The 21,048-nt window shown below is 33.6% G+C and overlaps 1 protein-coding gene across 1 annotated transcript; it reads right to left on the bottom strand.

Annotated features, from left to right (window-relative positions):
• Positions 1 to 20,067: 20,067 nt before the first annotated feature.
• LOC143557811 (uncharacterized) lies at positions 20,068 to 20,775 on the bottom strand. The gene has a single exon (XM_077046795.1). The coding sequence runs from the start codon at positions 20,773 to 20,775 to the stop codon at positions 20,068 to 20,070; it is 708 nt and encodes a 235-aa protein (XP_076902910.1).
• Between the last annotated feature and the right edge of the window lie 273 nt (positions 20,776 to 21,048).

Raw genomic sequence — 21,048 nt, 5'->3', positions numbered from 1 at the left:
AGTGTGCCACGACAGGTGCTCTGGGAGTGCTTGGAGGGTAGAAGAGTGCCCAGGAAATACATAGAGATAATTATGGATATGTATACCAGGAGTGAAACAAGTGTCCGTGCGCCAGTGGGGGATACTGATTTCTTTCCTGTAGAGGTAGGTCTTCACCAGGGGTCAGCGTTGAGCCCGTTTCTTTTTGCAGTAGTCTTGGATGAGTTGTCAAAGTCGATTCAGGGGACTCTCCCGTGGTGCATGATGTTCGCAGACGATATTGTGTTACTTGCTGAGAAAAAACAAGATCTAAACATGAGGCTTGAGGAGTGGCGAACAACCTTAGAGACAAAAGGTTTAAAGATTAGCCGATCTAAGACGGAGTACCTACACTGTGATTATGGTGAGATAAACGACAGTGAAGACGCACACATCACAATTGAAGGGCAGGTGGTCCCGCAGGTAACGAAGTTCAAGTATTTAGGATCATTTGTACAGAGCGATGGGGAATTAGACAGTGATGTGACCCACCGAGTTCAGGTAGGATGGTGTAGATGGAAAGCAGCCACAGGTATATTATGCGACAAGAGTTTCCCGACTAATCTGAAGGGAAAATTCTATAGGGTGGCAGTTAGACCTGCAATGCTATATGGAACAGATTGTTGGGCCATCAAGAAGGCACAAGTGCGGAAGATGGAGGTAGCAGAAATGAGAATGCTACGTTGGATGTGTCGGCACACAAGGCTAGACAGAATAAGAAACGTTGTGCTTCGCGAGAGATTAGGGGTGGCGAACATAGCAGACAAGATAAGAGAGTGGAGATTGAGATGGTTTGGACATGTAAAGAGAAGACAAACGACGAATCCTGTTAGATCCGTAGAAAACATTACTATAGAGGGGAGGAGGGGTAGAGGACGACCGAAATTGACTTGGGATGAGAGGATTAGGCATGATTTGATAGACCTAAACCTCTCCGAGGACATGGTTGAGGATAGGAATTCGTGGAGAAGTAGAATTAAAGTTAAGGATTTTTAGAGAGAATTGAATACCTTAGGGCTTAGACTTAACTTATTTAGGTCACATACCATAATGGTATTTCCCTTACATATTTTATTATTATTATTATTAGCTTTTATATTGCGGTTAAACTGTGACCTTTTTATTAATATTATTATAATTAGTAGTAGTTTTTTATATAACTGTTAAACTTTGATTTCCTTTTTTTTTCTTCATATACATGTTCTTAGAGCCGAGGGTCTCTCTGGAAGCCACCTCTTTATTCCTTTGGATAGAGGTACGGTGTGCCTACATCCCACCCTCCCCAGACCCTACCTATAGCTCTGCTGTCGGTGGGATTTTACTGGGTATGATTGATTGATTATTGTCACCAATATGTAGTAGGTAGCAATCATTTTCTTGTTTGTTTAATATTCCTACAATAACATGTTAGGTGGCACATTTTATACCACGAGTACTTAACTACGTGACAAAAAAGCGCCCACAACTTTTAATTAAACATCACACTATTTTGACTTCAAAATCTTGAATGGATGTAGTCAAAACAATTTAATTTTGCTGATAATTTTTATTTTTGTAAACATCACACTATTTTGACTTTTCAAAATCTTGAAAAAATTCCTTCATTGTCAAATTTTATATTGACGAGTATAGATGGAAATAATTCACTGTATATTCATCCATATGTATAAGGTTGTGAAGCTTAAGTAGTTTAGTGACAAACAAGTGAGCCGTAAAGTTTTTATATATTTTTTCTAAAATTGAGACGCAAAAACGTACTTATTTTTGTATGCATGTCGAAAGGTTTTTATTTAATTTTTAAAAAAAGTATGTCATACGTTTTGTTTGTCCCCTACCTAATATTTAGCTATAAATAAATTTTATATAGGATTTAGTATATAAATTAGTAACATTGAGACCATATAACACTTTAGTTAATTATAGGACAAAGTCTTAAGAAAAGAAGATACTGGTTAAGAGAAGATTAAAGAAAAAAGGGTTGTTAAGTATAGAACTATGTGACTCTTTTAAATGATTATTTGTATTTTTTTTATATTAGTATTTTGTAACGAGTCTTTATTTATACATTATAGACTTAAGAGAATGTAATAAATTCTTTTATAATGCGGAATGCTTAACAAACACGTATTTATTTCAAAATTTTGTTTCATTCGAGATTTATAATTAAGCGATTACAAAACTAGTAAATTACACAAGTTATACCAAAGTCAAGTTCTGTTTCATTTTAAAAAAACAGTTGGGGGTGTATTACTCAATGAGAAAGTATGGGGCAAGAGTTGTGTACAGTCACTCTCTTGGCCTTGGTTTACTCAATGTTTTGGTGAATACAACATGAGTTAAAATGACACAAAATAATAATATACTAACATAACAAATTAACAAGTGAACAACTAAATGCTTTTAATACCCTAGTTACTTTGTATTGAATGGCAAACTTTTTTATTTGAAAAAGAACACGCTCTAAATTAGCCAGATGCTAGACTAGAGCAGCACACCCAATAACATATTACAAGTTAGAAATTAAAACTATATCACATATTCCACTCAAAACGTGAACCTTCGACAATTCGACCTATTCTTTTACCTAAAGGAAACTAAATCTTTAACGTTTTATGTGATCCGATTGATAGAAGCGTGTTTACAACTAAAAACTACTTTATTCATGAACTTCCATAAACATTAACACTCTATGAGTATACCGCTTAGAGTCCTTATGAAGTTTTATTTCTAATCAATCCAATTGTAAATAGAGAAAAATGCAAATTTTGCTTAGTGATCATTTTTCTTTATAGAATAAGAAAGAAATAATAGTACACACAAATGCTAACACCGGGGGATGTGGCACCACCCACTTACAAACACCGATTCAAAATAGGGTCAGCCGATTCAAGTTTATCATTATTGTTTCAAGTCTTACGCCCCCCTTAACCAACTGAGCTAACATAACTAAAATTGACATATATTCGTAAAAATGTCCCACAAATAATTTTTTAAGCAAACTAATATCTTTTTATGAAAGAATATTATAAAGTTCACTCTTTAGGCCTTAGTTTAAAAGATCCTCTTACCAGTGTTTCAATTTCATTGTCTTAACTAAAGCAAATATGATTACTTTTAAAAGGTTGCTTGTAAGGTGATTTGAGATTAGGATGGAATATTGGAATTCAAGAAAACATTAGATCATGCCACTGGATATGAGTCACATCGCTCAAATATATTTTATGTTTGAAGATAAATAAAGGATATTGTTACGCAAATCATCCTAAAATTTGCGTGTTTCCCTCAAATCATACGAGTTAAATAAAACAAATACTAAATAATAATAGTTAAAACTTAAGAATTATGTATATAATGATATTTTGAGATAACATACATTTGAAATTAAGTCCAAGTGACTAACTAATAATTTAACATACATGAAGTCATGTTTCTCACATAGGTGACTTAAAACTCTATTTAATATATTGTGTTTAATTATTATATAATACAATTAACAACTTTGGTGTCGCTAAGTGCCGATTGGGCCATTTGGCGGTAAGGGTGAGCAAAAAACGGTTCGGAACCGCTAGAACCGAAGAACCGGAACCGAACCGGTGCCTCGGAACCGCTAACCTGTGTTACCTTATGGTTCTCGGTTCTCAAAATTTGCATTAAAAGGTTCGCAGTTCAGTTCCGGGTAAAAACCGCGGTTCTATACTTGGAACCGAAGAACCGGAATATTAAAAACGCTTTAACTAAATTTACCAATCCCAAATTTTTATAGAGTAACTTATTAACCGACATCCATTCAATCATTATTTACTTCAAATCTTCTTTCTTTAAGTTAAAGACCTAGCAACCATGATCAATTTTGATTTAAGCTATCAAGGTAATTTAATATAAAATGATAAGATCTTCCTTTAATCTCTCGTTACTAATGATTTATTTAAGTTCAACAATTAGGTTTTAATAAAAAATATAACTGGTGTTCATATTGTAAACTAAATTAATTTTATTGTGAAAGAAGACATACAATTATATAAACTTGTTTTGTAATTTGCAAAGTTCGTACAACTCATTTGATAAGTATTCAACGGAACCGGTTCTGGCCAGAACCGATTAGCAAGAACTGACTTTACCGGTTCTGGACCGAACCGGTTTACTATAAGAGGTTCTGGTTTCGGTTCTAATTTTCAGTCATTTCGGTTCTGGTTCGGTTCTCATGGTTCTGAACCGTTGCACAGCTCTACTTCGTATTAGTTGTTGCTATTTTTTTAATTTTGATATCGAAATGATTATAACATAAACTGATCAAATTTGCGTATACTCACAACCTCAACACCCATGACCGACAACGCTCATAAATTTAACCACACCCGAGTTTACCAACCGACGTCACCTCATTAGTCCACCTCGATTTTTATATATTTTTTTCATTTTTAGCTCCGGTACTTTAACAAAAGTGAACAAAACTGACCGAACTCGTGGCGGGTTACCGCCTCAATGTCTGGAACCAACAACGCTTAGGCTTTACCACCGCTCGGGTTTCTAGACCAAATAAACGTGAAACAGTTTATTTGTTTACATGTTAATCCTTTTATATGTTACTTTGACGATTTTTTTGGGGGTTTTAACGTTCAGGTTTTACCAACAGTGCCTATACCGTAATGGGTGTAACCGATAATGTCCAAATTCATGTCAACTCTTCACCTTAATGACCGAGACCGACAATGATAGAGTTTATCGCCGTCCAATTTTACCAACCTGTACCGGCGCAACGCGTCGGGTAAAAACTAGTTACCTATTAATATGAAGGGTGAAGTCACTAGACCTACTTCTGTTTTGTAGTCTGATTCATTATTCAAATAATAGTAGTTAAGGATTCCATCCTTATAAAAATGCAACATTTAGCTTAAAAAAAAAGAAAAGAAAAAACTAAACTAAACCGAGTTACGGTCCGAACCACACGCCTCTAGATCTTTGCACTGTATTTGTTTCGGTCTGAATTTCTCGCGAGCAGCTGGCCCGTTCTGAAAAGAAAACTGGGCCACACTTAGGGGCTGTTTGGCAAGTGCTAAACCATTAAGTGCTAAACCAGTAAGAGGTCTGAATGATTAAGAGGCTCTGAATCAGTAAGTGCTGAACCAGTTAAGTTTGTTTGGTTGGACCTTTGAATAACTATGAAAAATGACTACTTTACCCCTTTTGATGTAAAGACACCTTCTAAGTATCAAATATGAAACAAAAAAATCACCGTAGTATGAATTAAGAAATAATTTATTATAAACAACATAAATGAAACATTGTTCTTTACAAATGTTATACATAAAAAAACAAATTATATAGATACGTTACAACCAAAATAGCCGGTTATTTAACTATCAACTTTAGAATACAATCTACCAAACACTTTCATATATAGAATCATAGGTTGGATCTGATGCCAAAGTCCGCAACGATTAGCTCCATTTGAACATGTAGCCATCGACATCTAAGACGAACAATACAAAAATTTGACGATAAATCTTAACACAAGTTACCAAAGTAATACATAGCATCTCTGTTAAATCCATTTTAGTAAGAAATCCCATATCACCAAATGTAATACATATAGAAAAATACATTACAAAATCCATTTTAAACGCAACAAACCTTGTCATAGGGAGACCCATAGCCAAAGTAGATATCATGAAACGAAAGCGTGCTACTAATGTAATTAATATGACATCCACAACTGCGTATACAACACGAAAAATATACATGAAGAGTTAAAAGTTTGGTGTTCGTTTTTAAGGTTTGCCCACAACAGTATTATTGGGCGGATATTACCGGTGGGATGTGCATGTTTTCAATATCAGCCCGTTAGCAACGCTTGAAAAAGATCAAAAAAGTAAATAAATAAAAAAAAGCAGTAGGCCCGTTTAAAATAAAAACAGTAGGAAAAAACATGTTCGTACCAAAAAAACACTAGGCAGTTTTTTTTTTCTGAAAGCTTGAAATCAGAACCCATTTAAAAAAAAAAAACTCATCTGGCTCGAGTTGAGCCCTGGTTCGTTTAACTTACAAAAGCTCCAATTTGGCTCGTTTTGCATTTAGTTAATTTTATCATGATTTATATAAATAAATAAATACTGGGCTTGTTGGATAAATAAGCTTATTTTTAGGCTCGAGTTGACCCAAGCTCATTTAATTATAAAAAGCCCGAATCCAGCTTGTTTAACATTAGTTATTTTTATCATAATTTTAATAAGTCGGTCTCGTTTATTGAACAAGCTTATTTAAGGACGATTTGAGCCAAAGCTCGTTTAACTTACAAAAGCTCGAATTTGGCTCGTTTATCATTTAGTTAACTTTATCATGATTTATATATAATAATTACTCACGTTCAATTATGTTCGTGAACCATTCGTTTAAAACATTAACGCACGAACATAAACAAACACGAACAGATTCATATAAGTAATTAGTAGTTAAACATCATCTAAAAAGGAATTCTAAAAGTAGAAAAAGTCCATAATATAAAAACTCACACTTTATCACTCCAACTGCTGCTCCACTCAGTTAGGCTATCGCGGACTCAACAAACTATATTGCAACAACAAACATTTGAGAAGAACCTGCTCCAACACTGATTATCCCGTATGTTGGGAATGGGAAGGAGTATCATCAGCAGCTAACCTTCGTCTACACTGACAAAATTAATGAACATTAGATACTATAAGCATACCCGATTATAGTTACACTCTTCAACAAAATGAACATGTAACAGAAAAGACGATTGATGAGGATACCATATAAGCATACCTTAATTGGTTTCCAACTTGAACTACATTTTCTATATCTGAAAAAGGCAAAGCAAACTAAAGCAAACAAGAGGCAAGTTTTATCTTAAACAGACGGATATCGACACACCATTAACCATACAAAACAACCGGCATTTCATCAAGCAACTATTGTGCGCCCAAAGGAACACTATTTAAAGGCCTACTTTCAAAAGGCAAACACCTAATTTCTGTAGACTATGATACATCATACATTCAGTGTAAAACCAACAAACTTGTGTATTAGATTGATCACAATTTTTGATTTCACTTACATGTTTTAAAACACTAAATTTTTTCTATAAATTACCTTGATGTAAGATTGTATATAAAACCATCCCATAAAACTGTAAAACTTGGTGCAATACCAACGTGAAGGACCCGAATGATTAATACTGAAGTATAAGGGTGGTACGGAAGATCTCAAGGGGCGGTCTGGTGGAGATCCAAAGTTCAGGGACCAACTTGAATAACTTGGTGTCATAATTATCTTTTACTTATTATTAAATAAATTAGAGGTCTAGTTTAATTGTGATTCCTAGTTTGAGTATGATTAGAATTGTGGGTGCTATATAAACCCATCACTAGTTTTCTTTTGTTAAGAGTAGAGAAAGTCATAAGTATTTTGTTTTTGTTTCTTATTAATGAAAAGAGTCACATAAACGTTTTATGCTTGTTTGGTGTTCTTGATTCACTTGTCTAAGTTTTAACAAGTGGTATCGGAGCCTAACGATCCAGGCTCGTGTTTCCGACCGGTGGCAAGTCTTGATTGCAATAGTAGTTTCCAATCAAAGGCATAAGAGGCCAAGAAACCTACCGTAGTTAAGGTTCCGGTTGAAGGTGTTAGAAGAAACTCATCGTAGGCAAGAAACGGTTCAAGATCGCTACGAGAATAAAGTAAGGTTGAAAATTGATTGAGAGCCGTCCACCATACGTATCCAAAAGTGAGGGAAGCCGCCAACCACCTTATCCATCAACCCACCGGAAGTCTGAAAACGTTAGCATCCTATTTTTGGCTAGTCGAAATAAGGTGGTGCCACAATTTATTTGTAATTGGTTTGTGGGAGTTTCCGTACTGAAGAAGCCAAGAAAAATTAATTATTATTTGTTGATTCTATTTGTCATCAAGAAAGTAGTGGTGCCATTCGTTCAATTTTAAAACTCGTCTTGATCTAGAAGGTAGTAGTGGCAGTAACTCTTATTTTCTTTTTGGTTTTGAGAGATACAAGTCAACAACAAAGTTTGCAATTGCCATGAACCATATTCTTAGAATGTGTTCAGAAGAAAAGTAAAACCCCTTTAGAGATATTATCCTTATATAGCTGCCATCTTGCAACTAGTGTTAGTTGTTTAGAACAGGAGGTCTGAAAGTTTCGTGTAACAAAAACGTGTTTATATTTGTTGATCAATCTTCTTTAGTCAAGAAAAGGAACAATGGCCGAATTCCAGGTTGTTGGAGGAATCAAGAAACTGAATCAAAGCAACTATAAATAATGGTCGACATGCATTAAATCGTATCTTCAAGGTCAAGATCTTTGGCAGGTAACGAACGATACCGAGACGAGACAACCTGCAAACGATATTAATGGTAGTATCGGGAAGTGGCAGGTGAAAGCGGGCGGGGCGATGATTATCATCAAGACAACTGTTGATGATGATGTTGTTGATCACATTCAAGATCTCGAATACGCAAAGCAAGCGTGGGATACGCTAGAGACCTTATTCACGAAAAAGAACGATGCTCGATTGCAACTAGTCGAAGGTGAGTTGATGACGATTTCTCAAGGTGATCTTCCTATTTCACAATATTTTCGTAAAGTGAAGAATTTGTGTCGCGAGATTGGAAAACTCGATCCACAGTCTCGGGTTAGCGATGCTCGTATGAAGCGGATACTCATCCACGGTTTAAGGCTGGAGTATCGTAGTTTCGTTACCGCTATTCAAGGGTGGGCGACCCAGCCGAGTATTACCGAGTTCGAAAATATTCTTGCTGGACAAGAAGCCTTGGCAAAACAGTTAGCCGGTGTATCGATTAAAACCGAGAGCGAAGCCTTGTATGTCGGAAGAAAGGAGAAGCATCGGTTTAGTAAAAATAATAACCGTTATGGCGAGAAAGGTAAGAGTAAATATCGGGAGAACAAGAAACGTGACCGACCCACGAAGAGAGAATGGAACCAAAAGGGTCGAGATGACAACTCTGAAGAAGATTCATCGGACGAAGAGAACCGAGACAAGGAATCAAGGTACCAACCTAAGCAGTTTCCTTTTAGGTGCCATAACTGTGGACAAAAAGGACATATGGCAAGGTACTGTCGAGAGCCTATGGAGGAAAGTAATGTAGCTGTGGTTAAAGAAGAAGAACCGTGGGATGTGAAGGCTAATATGGCCGAGGTTCAAGCGAAATACACAGTCGATACCGAATTCAAACCGAACCTGGTAGATGAATGGTTTGAAGAAGGCTCTTGTTGGTGGACAAGTCAAGAAGTAGTGCCGGAGTCAAATCCGTTGAAGGTAACCTTGGAATCATCTATTGTTATTTTAAATCTAGATGATGAGGAAATAATGGTTGAAGAAGAAAATACGGTTGACCAAGACGTAACCGTGACTGGAACCGAACAAGACGAGAGAGAAACCGTGTTGGAATAAGTGCACGAGGAGGTAGCTCCGTCTCATCTTACGGGTTGTCACGTGGAATAGAAAACGTTGAAGATCAACAAACCAACAAAGTTGATGTTGGAGTTTGCATGAGGTTCATGCAAAGTTTGGGTGGTCCGAATGAACGAACCAATGAATGAGTTAAGTTCGAGAGGGAGCATGCATCGAGTGGGGATGGAAGAATTGCTTTGAGTACTATGATAGTTGGTCATGAAGTTGAGAAAGTAAAAGTTGTTTCCCATGTGAAAACGGGTGATGCAGTTCTAAACAATGGTAATATCGAAACTAGCTCATTTGTAACTAGGAAAAAGAAACCTGACAATAGTGTGATGAAGTCAAATCCAAGAATCAAGCTCAAAGAGGTTCGAGCTTTACAAGGTGTGAAGGATCTTGGAGGAACAACGGAAGTTGATATTGAGAGGGAGTGTAAAACTTGGTGCAATACCAACTTGAAGGACCCGAATGATTAATACTGAAAGTATAAGGGTGGTACGGAAGATCTCAAGGGGCGGTCTGGTGGTGATCCAAAGTTCAGGGACCAAGTTGAATAACTTGGTGTCATAATTATCTTTTACTTATTATTAAATAAATTAGAGGTCTAGTTTAATTGTGATTCCTAGTTTGAGTATGATTAGAATTATGGGTGCTATATAAACCCATCATTAGTTTTCTTTTATTAAGAGTAGAGAAAGTCATAAGTATTTTGTTTTTGTTTTTTTATTAATGAAAAGAGTCGCATAAACGTTTTATGCATATCGTGTTTGATGTTCTTGATTCACTTGTCTAAGGTTTAACCAAACACCCATATGTCTTACCGAATCAGACATGAGGCTTTGAATGGGTCCATTCAGACCCAAACAAACAGACCCTTAGTGGCCTTGAAACTCTAGCCCAACATCCATAATTCTGTTTTCAGAATTCTTTTTTTTTTACCAATGAATTTTAAATAAATGTATACCTTAAATCCTTAATAGTGTTGAGTTATCCTATAAAGAGAACCAAAAAAAATGTGAGAATAATTTGTGGGCTAAAAATCATGAAAAGTCAAATAAGTTAATAAACAAAAATCATAACTCGATATACAAATCAGAAACGAAAAAAATAAAAACTAATATATTCTGTTGTCGTCCTTCTTAAAAAATAAATATTATTGTGTCTTTTTGTTTATTAATGTGTTATATTTTTCTCGACATTGTGTTATAATTTGTTGTATATTGTGTCTTTATACTGCAAAGTATAACACAATACCGAGCAAATTATAACAAAATTTTAAGTAATATAACACAATATTGAAAAAAAAAGAAACAATGTCAAGAAAAAATGCACAACAAAATGATAAGACACAATGACGTTATTGTTTTTTTAACAAGGACAACGAGAAAAACGTTTTAGTTTTTTATTATTTTTTTGTTTTTTATTTATATTTTAAGTTATGATTTTTTTTTAATTATTTTTGTTAGATTTTCTATTTATGAGGTTTTTTAGGTCACTCACCCATTCTCATTTTTGTCTCTCTTTGTATTTTAACATAACCATATCTTTATAATCACATAATATTTTATGAAATCTTTATGAACATTATCGAGTACCTTTTTACACGTAGCATTCATCAAACATTTCTTACTATTTGATAACACGGGTTTGGATCGAATACAAATTAAATTAACGTGTTAATTGTGAGAATCAAGTAGTGTAATTATATATACACAAAGTGTAATTACACTACACTCTGTTGTATATATAATTGCATTCAGTGGCGGAGCCACATTAAAGCCACCGGGTTCGGCCGAACCCGGTCCATTTTCGGTTTTATATATAACTCACAGGTACGATTAACGAGCGAACCCATTCTTTTTCGGCGAACGAACCCAGTGTCACGAAATCTCCGGAAACATTTCACCGTTCGCCGGTGAAAAAAAACTTGAATTTGAAAGAGAGACAACGATGTCATTTTCTTCAGCTAGTATGTCGTTGCTTTGTGACATTTTGAGTACATGTCATTTAATTTTATTGCACCCATGAAGTAGAAGATGGTTTGAGGAAGAGTCTTAATTTCTTTGTGCTCACAAAAAATGGGTCTAGACGAATATTGTTTTTATCATAATAATATGTGTAGCCATATTTTGTTTATTAGTCATCATCGTTCATCCATATTTATTTTTATTCTTTTGAACGGCTGAAATATTTTTAAAAAAACTCATATACCTAGCAAGAAGCTTGAAACGAAGGAACAGAAAACATCAAACTTCATTTTTTTATAAATGAAAACTTACACAAACTCGACCAATCAAGTTTCTCTTGTCGACCCTTTTTTAAATCCATGAGAATGTACTCCTTTTGATCTCCTCTATCATCATTTTAAAAAGTATTCGAACTAATCGGATGTGTAGCGGTTATATGAATGATTCTTGCATTTGCTATATTGAAAATGAGTTGTTTCTGATAGTCGCGACCGAAGATGTTATTAGTCGTTTTCAATACATGAAAATGCGTATGAAACAATTATAATACATAAGCCCTTTTATTTAATATAATTTTATATTTTATTTTAATGTTGATGATATAGTTTTGTTATGACTGTGATATTGTGTTTTTTTATTTGGCCGAATGATGGACCCGACCCATCCGGGCCCCGAAAACTTTGATGCCGGAAAAAAATTGAACACCAATAAATTCCGAACCCATAGAAAAAAATTTCTGGCTCCGCCACTGATTGCATTACTTAGTTCTCACAATTAACACGCTAATTTAATTTGTACGTTAGCTTTTCCCTTAATAACATATACTAATTCTGTTGGCATCTCGAAATATGATTACCCTCATCGTATATAATTGGTTTAAGAGCTTAGATATGGGTGTTCACGATCCGGTTTTCGCGGCTTTTAGGTCAAATCGTGAACCAAACCGTTACTAACGGTTTTTAGTTATCAAAATCAAAACCAAACCGTTGAAGAATAAAACTAAACCAAACCGAATCGTAACTAAGGGTTTGACTCCGGTTTAGTTTCACGGTTTGGGATTTGTTAGGTCTCTATTTTTAAAAGTGCATCATATGTTAAAATTGTTTCTAGAAATTTACAAATCAAGCTACCTGAAAACAATCTGATCATAAAACACCATGTGCCAAATGGAAACAAAAGAACAAAAGTAAAAAAATTGAAAACAGAAGTTAACAGAATTAATCAAATCCAAACATGTAATCTATTTATGTGAAGATCCACCCAAGTGCTTCAAAACTATACCTAAATGTTTCAAAATAGACAATTAATAATACTTAGTAAGACATATTCAAAAGAATAAATATACATGGATTCTCACGGTTCGGTTCAATTTTATACGGTCGGTTTTTATATAAACCGTAAACCAAACCGTAACGGTTCAATTTTATACGGTCGGTTTTTATATAAACCGTAAACCAAACCGTTTATTACGGTTTGAAAAATTTGAAACCAATCGACCGAAAATAAAAGAAAAAAACCGACCGTGAAACCAAACCGATGACCGGTTTCACGGTTTCAAACCGAACCGTAAACACCCCTAAACTTAGGTACCCTTAAAATAGGCTACAAGAATTAGTTTATTTACATTTATAGTTGCATATTCGATTGATTACATGTTATATGATTCACCAGAGAGGCTTTGCCTCACCCGTAATTGTTTACGTTGTTGAAGTACCCAAACCCCGTTATCCAAGCATGTCCCAACCTATGGATGTTTCACAAACACGTCATTATTCGTGGCAGTGTGTTCATACCGCAGTCTCTGGACATGTGCTCTTAGTGCATTGGAATTTGTACGTTTGTTTAAAATTATCTTGTTAGAAAGATATGTGCATACAATGATTTATGAAAAAAAAAAACCATCTTTAATCTCTCATGTGTCAAGAAAGAAACCAAACATAAGGTGTTGTAAAGAAACTTGAGCTTATAGAAACGGAACTCATTGTGGCACATGACAAGATCCAATCTAATGATTTATTTGAAGGTATAGAAACCGGGTATAAGGGTGTGTGTAGTGGTAAGGAGAAGGGGGCGACAAATGAGAGTTTTGGGTCGATAAGGATTTGATTTGTGTGCGTGTGAGGGGGGGGGGGGGGGGCTACTGCTTCTCGCATGTTCTTCATTTTGTTTTAATATTATTATATTCAAATGTGTGTGTTGATATATATATACACACATATATATAGGGGCTACAACACCATTACACCCCAAAAACAAAAACCTACCATTTGCTGACTGTGCGTCACATGACGCAAAACGCCCCATTTTATAGTCCCTCCACTACACATAGCTTAAGGCCATGGGGTATACTAATCCATTTTAACTCCACATAAACATAACATCACTTATTTTTATCTCTTTCACTCCATCTCATCCAAAGAAAATGGTTTGATCCTTTTAACTTCATTCACCCCTATTAATTGTTACTTTAATATATTGTCTTTGCATTTTAGCCAGTTAAAAGTATAATCCAAGGCCCAATTTTAACAAATTTAACACAAGTGAGGAGTGATTTAATCCATTTTTAAAGTGTCATGTTATTTTAACCTATGTTGAAGTTAGAGTATACCTTATTAGCTAAGGAGTTGTTAGCCAAACAATCACCAAGAATCTTGATTTTGTTAAAAGCAAATCCCTCGTGCCCTTGGCCCAAGCCTCATGGATTTTATATATGGCTTAGAGCACTTACATTACGCTCTTATCTTTATCCTTATAACTTAGCCAAAAAATATATATATATATTTCCTAAAAGTTTAAAGATTGTTAAAAAACACCCAACATCCAATTTGGTATATTTATATGGAGTGAGTACGGGATTGGATATATTTACCAATTCATTATAGCAATTGGTAAAATTATATGAACAATACCAACTTTAATGGAGCAGAAAACCGACTAAACCTTATTATTTAAATTATAATTTAGAGAAATAAGACATTAGACCAACTTTTATGTGAGTGTTGTTAAAGGATTTCCAAAATTCAGGAATGAAATATTCAGATCTATCCAAATCCTTATGGTCCTAATTCTTATAAATCATGAATTATTTAATCCGTAAGATATCATAATGTTTCCATAACATAACATCTATCCTCATACTTTATAAATCTCAAATTGTTTACTAATAGTGAAACCATGAATTTTATATATTAAAAAATAGATTTTTTCGTTTAATTTTTTTTTGCGCAATTTTTTTTGGAAGCTTTTTGTATATAAACACACATATAAGGAGTTATAACAAAAATAAATAAATAAAACCTAATTTTTGTATAACAAATTTACTTATTTTTAACTGTTATTTTACTGTGTGTTTTGGTTTTATTGCTATAACGGTTATTACATATGTTTATATGCAAAACCTTCAAAAAAAAGATTATGTATATAAGAGTTTTTTACATATAAAACACATGGTTTCTATTTTATTATGGCTTCCTAATAAACCCACTTATATACTATATTTTTTTTTCACATACTTCAATCGGTAAATAAACGCTATAATTATTATCAAGTGTCTGTTAGCATTTAATATTCCTAATCTCATAAATTTATCATTATTTTCATTTTATATTAATTACACAACTGACCATGACAAGTGATATTGTGTCTACACCCCATTATCGCACATAAATGATGCTCATTGTGCGATTCTTTAGGACCGTATGCAAAAGTTGTATATGTGTATATGTTGTTTCATACGCGTACAGGTCCAACATAGAGTGCACTGGCCAACGTATTACGTATGGAAATGCCCTAAGGTAGTATCATTGTTCTTCATTATTTTAGTTTGAATATTTACACCTCATCACACACATGATGCCTAAGCTACCTAGCTAACTATGTACTCTTGGTTGTTTTTTATATGACGACTCTAGGTAATTTTAAATGATGTAATATTGTCAAGTTAGCCATGTTTTATGTTATGTGATTTGCTTTTCTGATCCCTAATTCCAAATTATTTTGAGAATGTGTGGAAATATGAATTTGAAGTTAGTCTAAAAGAAGACTTTGAATATCATTTTAAGCCTACTAATAACAATTAACATGAAGGATGCTAAAATAGCAGCCAATATTAAGATTGTGAAAAATTGCAAAAGGAGTTGAAAGAGATCTTGATTATGAAAGACTTTGGTATTACTAGTTAAGTCGGAAATTGTTGGCTATTTCAAGGAACAGGTGATTATAAAACACAAATTATGAAATATTTTACAAATTATGAAAGCCACCTTTTTATCCCGTTGGATAGAGGTACGGTGTGCCTACATCCCAACCTCCCCAGACCCTACTTATAGCTTTGCTGTTGGTGGGACTTAACTGAGTATGATTGATTGATTGATTGATGGTAGTTAATACTAGTGTTGAAGATCTTGTTTATTGAGTTTTGGTGCTGATTATGTGAAAATGTTGTTGACAAAAAGTTACCATGAAGGCATAATTTTCACCTACGGAAGAGACTTATTGTTGACAAAGTAACTTATACTAATCAATAACAAAGTTAAAGTTGATGTAAGTTGCGCGACGCAAGTTGCTGCCGATAAAGTAAGCTATCTCTAATGAAGATGAAGATTAAAGTGCATTGACAAAAGACCAACCACTAAAGAAGACAAGTTGCTGTTGAAGTAACTTACTACTGATGAGAAGTTGCTAGTGAAGCAACTTATATTGTGATGTTCTGCTAACAAGTTGTTACAGGTTAGATGACAAACTTGTAATCCTGCCGAGCAAATTATACAGAGGGTCGCACAAAAATAATCAACAACTGTTCTATTCAAACAAAATTCGATGTGTGAAACTTTTGAGCAAACATACTACAATGGTTAGACTTTAGCTTGATGTAATTAAACTGGTTTTTTTCATTGTAATTCGTAACTTGTATTGCAGTTATGGTGATTACTAATTGAAGCATTTTATTATAAAAACTATGTTATTATCATTGATTGTTTTAGTGTTATCATTTCAATGAAATTGATCAATTAGAGCATTTAGTTTACTGGACTAGTAAAACACCATGATCATAATGACCCATGTCAACCGAATCAAATTCTAGATCGAATTCTCAATCCTACTGCTTGGTTCTTTCCATTGTGTGACAATATTTGAACTACAACAATATATCTCAACCCAAAAAACTTATCAAGTATTTATGATATATCATTTTAGCTTATATAAAATTTGATTATACTTGTTTTATTTTAATTCATCGTGACAATTTAATATGATTAGTACAACATAGAATAATAGTTTCATTGAAGGTAATACAATGTACAAAGAACGAAAATATTGGCGCCATTAGACTAAAGCAGATCTCATATGATTATAAGAGTAGGTATGTTGTAACTAATAAAATAAAACTTTGTTTAGAACTTTGAATAGATAACTACAAAAGGAGATAACTTTATTAATAATGTAAAAGATATTTATAATTATTAGTTTTAAATTACTTTATGCACATTTAACAGCGGTTAAAGGCATGGCTGCTTTAAATTTAAGAAAACTCCAAAAACAGGCACCAAAAAAGCTAGCTTAAGTAATTCCATCTTCATTATATTACATAAAACGTGATATGTTTTTTTTTGGCGTTTCCCAAAAAAGGGATTAAACTATATGTAGTGTTAAAATGAACAATAAATTTGAGGGATTAATCTAACAATTGCAATGGAGTATTAAAATTTATAAAGAAGTAAACATTTTTTGAGTTCAAGATCCGTGGAGAAGAAAAGGGTTGGCTATGAGGAGTAGCGCTGAGCCCAGTACAAGTATCTAAAATATTAGGTATGGTACCAAAGACAAATTCAGTAAAGTATCGATACCGGTACTGATCCTGAAATCTTAAAAAGTCGGTATCGAAGATTCGAAGTGCTATTGATGATACCTGATTCGATATGGTACATTTACTCATCACTTAAGGTGGAAATATGAACCTGTCAATTTTTAACTGGAAAACTTATGCGTGGATGTTTATGACCTATGACCCAGGCCACCATAGATTGGTCTAACTTTAAAGTTTCTATAAGGAAAATCATAACCCTTGTTTTCTACATTATGTAATGTCTTTCAGAAAATGTAATTTCTAAATACATAAAAGTATTTCTTCATTTAAAAGCATCATCTAATTGTGTCAAATCATCCTTAAATTTGTAAATGGAATATCTATAAAAACATCCCCATATTTTCAAAATCATTCCTAGACAAGATATATTTTTATGCAAAATGCTTTTACAATTGATTACTATAAAATTTTGTTTTGGAAGTTTACGAAATCATAAAGTACATTTTAAAATTTTATTATATTAAAAATTTTTTAATGTGAATTTGTATAATACTGCTATAGTAATATATGTAATGCCAAAGGTATTACATTCTTATAATTAAAGTTTATCCAAAAATCAAATATGAACAACTTCAAGGAGTGATATAATAACTTATTATACATCATCTTCAACCAACTTGGATATATAGTGGTCAAAGTGTTGTAATCCTGTCCCACTACTATTTATGCCTTATGGCATACTACGACATGTACAAACATGTCGACATCACTTCGTGTAAACTATGTTTCACAAGGTACCATGTGACAATATAATATATTAAAAAGTGATTGAAAAAAAAAGGTATACTTATCTTATCAAGAAAGGGATTGAATCTACATTATAAAACTCAAAACTTTCTGTACATATAAGTTACGACAAATAACAAACATCACTAACTAATGTAACAGTTATGTCGTCTGTGTTTCATATGTTTTATGAAATATGGATAGTATTCCAATACATAATTAACATAAACTAGTTGCTCTAAACCCACTTTAGCTCGTTACAGTGTTGGTTCGCACTCCGCACCATATTAAAAATTCGTGGGATTGTTTATATAACTAAATGAAATATGGGGGTCTCCATATTAAAAGATTATAAGGTAAATTGTGTAAACTTGCGAAGGACGTCTAAGCCTTCAATTACATATATGAGGTTTATTGACCTCAACCTTGAAGTATATTGCCTTCAATCATATGTGTTATACTGGTCTCAGTTTTGATGTATGAAGGTTCTTGCCTTTAGGTTTCTTGACGTAACTATGTTAAGTAAAGTCAGGAGTTAACCCACTTGTTAGAGTCACATGCTTTTTAGAGGGGTGTTCATTGGTTCAAACCTCTACAAATGAGTAGTTTAGATTTATTGATGTAAAGTAGAGTTAGATTAACATACATTTTTCGTTCTAAAGAGTTATGTCAAGCGAATGTCACATCCTGTAATTGTGCTTGCAATTAGCTATAATAGCTACCGCATATCATCCGTAGCAAATGATCATAGAACCACATTGGCTAACTGCAAACCAACTAAACGCTGGATTATCATAATTATCCTTTATGCATAATCTAAATTATATTTAGTTATTTACATTCGTGGATGAAAAGTTGAATACCATCACCATAATTATAAAATATATGTTACAGACTTTAATAGCAAATAGTAAATGTTACATCTATCATAAGTCCCTTCTAAATTACTCCAAATTTCTCATTTACTTAAGATTAAATTCAAGACCCCCTCTAAAAGTCTTGCACCTCTATCACTGGGGCTAGTCCCACAAATACTTAATTAATATACTTTCTGATATGGTTCGTTTTCAAGTTTCAACTTTTTCATAAATTTTGATGATGTGTCAATCAATAACTAGATCGTCCATATATTTCTACCCACAAATGACAAATCACAATTGAGCATGTGCTATGATATTTTGGGACCAACATATTCCGTTATTTTGATTTTCTTTTACCGTTGTTTTATTATTAGATATGGTACATAAACTCAAACTTTTACTTAGATGGAATATTGTTAATATTCTATACATCATGTTAAGGTCATTTAATTAGGATATACGTGCAACACATGACAAAAAAACAAATCAATACGTTTATATAACAATGAATAAAAATTGCCACTTTCACAAAATACAAATTTGGTATGATAACGATACAATAGAATGATCAAGTGACCTAATAACCTATTAAGTATAGATTAAAAAAAAGAAATATATAAATTAGAGGCCAGAGAAACAGGTTGAATTATTTAACCAGAACACATTTATTCGTATATGTTAAAAACATCAACCCTAACATGCATAAACTTTAAATCATGTAAGCTAAACACGACCTACTTTAACGGTTTATCTAAAACTGTCATACGGGTTGGCAACTAATAATCATATTGTAAGCATGTTAATCGGATTGATGAGTTCTATAGAAAGGGGTCATAAACAAGTGAGTTGGTCGACATGTTTGATTAAACAGGTTGACAGGTCGATTTGTTTAACTAAACTGCTTAAACAAGTTAAACTACATGACTTGTTTTTTTAAGCATGTTAGGTATATGCAATCAATACATTTTCAACAATGTTGTTCTGAAAATTGTCCAAACGACATTATCATCCAACTACTTCGTCAACATTCAAATACACAACAACAAAATAACAAAGAAGTTAAATCTGTACATGGATCTTCATCCACAAAATTCAAAACTGATCGAAACAAACAAAACACAAAAACACACCAAAAAGAAAAAAAAAGTTAATCTTCTTCAGACTTAAATCAAAAACTTCTTCTATGAGGCTGAGAGAGTCATTGGTCCACTATTGAGCACACTTCTTGGAGATGTTATCATCTTCTCACTAAATTTCCTAGAGTATTCTTTCTTCATATTCTTCTTCACCCTCTTCAGGGTATCACGATTAATCATCGGCACTAAATACCACCCAATAGACGTGCATAATATCGCAAAAGACCGCCCGAAAAACACCAAGAACACCAAGATCAAGATCACAAAAAGTGGCAAACAATACCAAGGCCTCCACCACTCACCTAACTTTCTTCTCAATTGACCAAACTCAACACCATTTTTCCTAACAACCGGTGGCTTTGCTAGTTGAACCACCGTGTCACCACCACCCACCGGATGCTCAGGAGTTGAAACAGGTGTTCGTTTCTGATCCTTTTCTTGTTTTCTTTGATCTTTGATCTTGACAACAATTGGTTTCACATCATTTGCATTTGTGTACACAAATCTAACCAATGAAATATCTTCAGACCCTTTTTGTGTGTAGATCTTTTGTCTCTTCCCATCAAGATCCGCCAAAAGAGCTTCAAACTTGTCGAGCCCACGATTCGAATACGGGTTGGTGTTATCTTTATTGCTTCTGCTGCAAAAACTGTGTCTTCTTCTTGTTATTTTCCTTTGAGGGGTTGTTGGAAGTATGCAAAGATCATCAAATGAAAGATCTTCTTGGATTCCTGATCTACAAATGAAAGACATGACTTGTACTGTTCTTGAAAGTGTTTGTGTGAAAGATTTGATCCAATATATTCTAAGGTAGAAGGTTTGGAATATATATATATATAACAAAGGTTGTAAAATGGGGGCGTGTTGACTTCTAAAGTTCTTGGAGAAGAGGTAAAGGCCGGATTTTGTGTATTTAAAGAAGATAATAATTAGGATGTTTTTTTAAAATATTTATACATGCGTGACCCACATGGATTTGTTATGACTTTGTTGTAGTCTGTTTCCCTAGGAGAATTACATGAGCAC

The sequence above is a fragment of the Bidens hawaiensis genome, unplaced genomic scaffold (genome assembly GCF_021521415.1).
Source record: "Bidens hawaiensis isolate Kalapana, Puna unplaced genomic scaffold, B.hawaiensis_p1.1 tig00019197_1, whole genome shotgun sequence".
NCBI lineage: Eukaryota > Viridiplantae > Streptophyta > Magnoliopsida > Asterales > Asteraceae > Bidens > Bidens hawaiensis.
Note: the sequence above shows the minus strand (reverse complement) of the source record. Positions and strands in the feature narration are given on the sequence as shown.